General features: G+C 30.8%; 1 protein-coding gene across 3 annotated transcripts in view; it reads left to right on the top strand.

Annotated features, from left to right (window-relative positions):
* The first annotated feature begins 4063 nt into the window (after nucleotides 1-4063).
* LOC145197284 (calcium-transporting ATPase type 2C member 1-like) overlaps nucleotides 4064-4933 on the top strand; it is a 9443-nt gene continuing 8573 nt past the window's right edge. Inside the window, exons 1-2 of one of the 3 annotated variants that reach the window (XM_090068309.1) lie at nucleotides 4064-4213; nucleotides 4354-4689. In XM_090068309.1, the coding sequence (XP_089924435.1) occupies nucleotides 4432-4689 (258 nt within the window). In that variant the 5' untranslated portion in view covers nucleotides 4064-4213; nucleotides 4354-4431. The remainder of the gene's footprint in view (nucleotides 4214-4353; nucleotides 4690-4933) is intronic. The other 2 variants (XR_016445477.1, XM_090068310.1) reach the window with 2 other exon arrangements.

Here is a 4933-nt window from a genome sequence, read left to right as displayed (position 1 = left end):
TTTGTGTTAACTCAGTAAAAATACTTTTAGTAAGAAATCAAAAGGATTTCCTCACATAAAGAATCGTCATCGCAACAAGTTTGAAATATTTAAAACTTGCTCAATAGATTTTGATTTTGCTTCATGAATGTTTGAAACTGGAATATAAAAAACTAATGATCTAAATGAATTATAAAAAATTCCTGAGAATTGAAACGTTATTTTTAGATAGTGGACGAGTTTTTTTGGAACTTCCAAACAGAGTTCTATCAAATAGGTTTTTTTGCGTTAAAAATTGCTTTTACTGAAATCTATTAAGCCCTGTCCGATAGTTAGTATGACCATAACTGAAATTTTGTGAACTCAAAACATATGAGAAAAAAATTGTAACAAGCTACAATGCAAGGACATAATCTCCTAGATATTTACTCTGTTGTAAATAAAATCTTTTGATTATCAGCGGTCTGTAAATAATGCTCTTCTAAATTCCTTTATATAGTAATTAATCGATTCTCCATATTTCCACAAAATTTTTTCTTTTCTTTTTAATATAAATATGTAGGTACTAGAAGTAATATTTCTAAGTAATATTTCTTCGTAAGAGGAAGCAAATATTCCCGCATGTTAAACATGGCGGAAGAATCAAATAATAAAATAGTCTTAACAATCTCTTTTTAGTGACGGAATATAATTAAGAGTGCCAAAACATAGGGGCGGTGAACTGGTTTTTATTTCATCTATTTCATATATCTTAAACTGAAAATATACGGTAAATAAAACAAAAGAGATTTTCCTAAACCTTAAGTGAATATCTTTATGGTGGTGCACATATGAACCACCATGAAGATATTTCCTTTATCTTCACAGAATATCTTCATGGTGGTACACATATCATTCAAGTAGTTTCTTCGGAAATTTTTACGGTTAACAATGCATGTTAAAATTAATTGTATATTTACTTCAAAAGGCCTTTTACGGCATAAAGTGTGTCAAAATCTTTTTAAAAAAGTCAAATGTAAAATTTCATATTAACTATTTTTCACGCATTTTTTACAGTACAGAGGTAATTTGTCATAACTCAATAGCCAACTCAAAAACTCAAACTAATGCTAATTTTTAAACTCAAAAACCAAAATTTGCATTATTTGACGGCCTACTCCCTGAATTAAACGTTTAAAAAAAAGACTTGCGTACAAAATAACGAATAATAGTTCATTACTTACATACATCATGAAAGGAATGCATTTAGTTCCTATTATTCAAGAGTTAGAAATTAATCATGATAATTTACTTGAGGCTCTTCTACTTTAAGTAGATTGGAGGGTCTGGACCATAGAAGTTAAGTAGATTGGGGGGGTCTGGACCATGGAAGTATTGATGAACCTGAAAGGCTAAATCTCAAGAAAACTCTATCAATATTTAAATGTAAATTCAAACTTAAATTGCTGAAACATTCAAAAAACTTCTTAAGACTACTAGAACATAAGCGAATAAAAATAAGTTTGCAGAAAAAACGTTGCAGCAGGTCCAGGTAGAAAGAACAAGGACTGGGAAGACCTAAGTTAGAGAAACAAAATATCTAAGGTAGTAATAAATCAATTGAAATCAAACAAATCTAAAATGTAGTTTTTCTCACTTAACTATTAAATATTTTCTTGTTTAAGGTTGCCGAGTTAGCTGAACATCATGCTGAAGCATTTGCGTTATCTTCAATAAGAAAATCCTCTGGAGATCCTACCAAGAAAGATTTTGTTATTATCACGAAAAATACTACAAATCCTGGCAAAGTTAAAAACATGGAGGTTAGTTTTCTGATAAAAAATGAAGATTGAAGTGGAGAGTTTGAAGGCGTACTTCTCCTTTTAAATGGGGCTTTGATGTTGGCTCCAGGCAAAGTGTGTATAAACACAAATTTACTGATACAAATATTATTGAGGCCCAAGTCAACGAGCAAAGTCTTTATCAAACAGCTATTGTTCATCTTAAATTAACCGTCATGAAGGAAAAAGTATGGTTGAATAAGAAGCCTACTAGTACACATTATTGTAGACCCCAACATCTTCAATATCAAAAGGAAACGTAAGAGTTCATCAGAAACGAATATGAACATCTTAGAACTGAAATCAAGAGACTGGTTGATTTAGTCAGAAATAGCTGAAGGCAAACCTAATATAACCATTCCTTTTAAATTCCAACTTGATTTAATTAACTTTGTTCTAACACTCTATCATCCCAATCACATAATGCGAAGCTCAGTGAATTTAAAAATCCAGTATTAATCAAATCTAAACGAGTCAATGAAAAGGCTTTACTTTTGGGACTTTCTTCTCTGGGTTGCTGGCTCAGATCTTTTGAGTATATTTTACATTTGGGATACAAGATGGACATTAAAACATACTTTGCTAAATCATCTTCTGAAAAAGCGTCAGTAAAAAGTAAAAAGAATAATAATCAACAGATGTTTAAAGATGAGCTAAACCTTATAGTTGATATGCCCAAACAGGGTTTTGGCAACACTAAGGTGGGTACACAGCCGGAAAGGCATATGAAAGTGCTAAAATCTCTTCTGATATAACAGGAGCAGTGGTAGATGTAATTATCAGATTGATGAAAATCCTAATACCAGTATGATTCTGTTATGAGTTGAACTCTAAAAGGTTTGGTCAGTATTGCTATGAAATTTCTGGTCCTATACTATTTTGGTTTTTACTCTGAAGAGTCACAAAAGGCTCTGAATAAGGACCAATAACTCTTGATCAGAAGTAATCGTGTAATATCTAACATTTCTTTCAAAAAACACAAATCTGAAAATGGAAAACCACTCCCCCCCCCCCCCCCACCGAAGTTTCGTCCTTATTAAAGACGTAATAACTAAACAAAGTTTTTGGTAATAATTTTTTTTTTTTCTTTTTTTGTTTTGGCCACAGAAAAGTAAGATAAGAAAACACGGTTTTTTGGTTTTTTAAATCCAAATTTTTTGTTTTAATTAGTAGATGTGTGCGTTTTGATTTGAGGAACCCAAATTTTTTAATTTAGATTAATCTTTGCGCGCGTAAAAAAACTTTAACACGCATATACGTGTGTAGAGCACGCCTTAGTTACACTTAAAATTTATTTAAAAAATACATGGTATTCTATTATATGGTATTTGGAATCGAGAAATCCAAACTTTTATTTAAATAATTATTTATGCGCGTAAATGATATTGACACGCGTACGCGCGCGTTTTACGCCTCTTAGGTACGCGTAAAGTCTAATAACAAATTAAAACCAAAACGCTAGTATTGATCTACAACATGTTTATATTTGATGATCATATTAATGTCGTTTTTTCCCCATTCTGACTTCACTGTGCGACAGTAACCAGTATGATTCGAGATACTGTACTCAAAAGTAAAAATTCCACTTAGTGATAACACCAATGAGATTTGTTGTTTGAGAGGTTTCTTCCAACAGCAAAGAAAGATGAGTAAAACGCTTTTTTTTATGTAAAGTAACGCATGAAAAACATGGTCGAACAAAAAAAACGGTCCACAACAAAAAAATTTCAATGACCCAAAAAAAGGTCAACAATCTTTGTATTATTACTAACAATAAATATTTATCATTATTATTACTACTTATCATTGTTACTTAAAAAATTACCCTATACCAAACATTACGGTAAAATCGACAATTTTAAAAAAGAAACACTTGACTCTCAAAAGATATATCAACTCTTGCTCTTGTAACAAGTCTAAAAGTAAACGGAGCTGTTTTAAAATCTTTCTACCACATGTGTTTAGGATGCAGAAAAGTATGACGCTGGTGGTAAAGTAACGGTTAATGAAGCTTTACATTCACACAATGAGATGGGTTTAAAAATTTCGTCATTTTTCAATAGCTTACAGATTATATAGATAATCTTTTTATTTTCTTTTTTTTTTTAATTTCTTATTTGTAACAAAAGTCTATAGTAAGTTTTGGAATTGTAACCTTATTATCAATGAAGCTTGCGACCTTTACTATCATTACTAGAGAAGCGGCTGAGAACGATTCTTATCGCATTTTATGACATACGACCGATTGTACCAACTTAGAATACGCATGCGTGTAATTCGTCATGGTGTTATTTTGGTTTCGTGTTGTTTATTTAAAGTTAAAAAAAAAAATTTGCGTCAGCTAAATTTACTGATACTCATCTTGATTTAACGCCATCGAATGGGCGCATTGAGTAGCTGTCTCCTTTGTTTGAGTAGGTTAACGAATTGAAAATACTTAGCCTTTATGCCTAACCTCTGTGCATATGGTCAGATAAATAAGCACATCATTTGCTTGAGCTTTTTTTATTGCCTCATATATTTTTCTTAACACCACATTATTGCATTTTTTTAGACACGGATAGAAGATGCCATTGAAGTTAAAAAAATGTAATTTAGCTACATTTTTTCTCCTTACATTTAACATATAACGATGTTTTCTTGGCTTTTTGGCAAACCTTCAAAAGAGAGTGATTGTTTATTGGATAAGGAGGCCGATGAATCAAAGATGAATCTTTCAAGTTCACTAAAGGCTTCAGCATTAGATTTTAGAAAACTTGAATGTGATTTGTCAACAAATATCACCTGTGGCTTGAGTACTTTAGAAGCAAAAAATAGACAGGCATTGTATGGATTTAATGAATTTGATGTTGGTGAAGATACTCCGTTATGGATGAAATACTTAAACCAGGTGACTTACATTTACATTATATGTGATAGATAAAAGCTAGTTTATTGTGAAAGTATTTTGATAGTTTATAAGTATATAGGTATAAAGTAATTAAAAAAAAAAAAGGTACACAAGGATTGTTTTTTAATTTTTTTTTTCAAAATGTCAAAAAATCTGCATTTGATTAAAAAAAAATGTTTTTTTTTGGCATGACTAAAGCCAATTGTTATTCATAACTGTTTTATTAGTTAGTTTCATTAATTTA

Source organism: Hydra viridissima, unplaced genomic scaffold, assembly GCF_058129835.1.
Source record: "Hydra viridissima isolate aposymbiotic clone 2 unplaced genomic scaffold, HvirCarnegie_v1 scaffold_12, whole genome shotgun sequence".
Classification (NCBI taxonomy): domain Eukaryota; kingdom Metazoa; phylum Cnidaria; class Hydrozoa; order Anthoathecata; family Hydridae; genus Hydra; species Hydra viridissima.
Note: the sequence above shows the minus strand (reverse complement) of the source record. Positions and strands in the feature narration are given on the sequence as shown.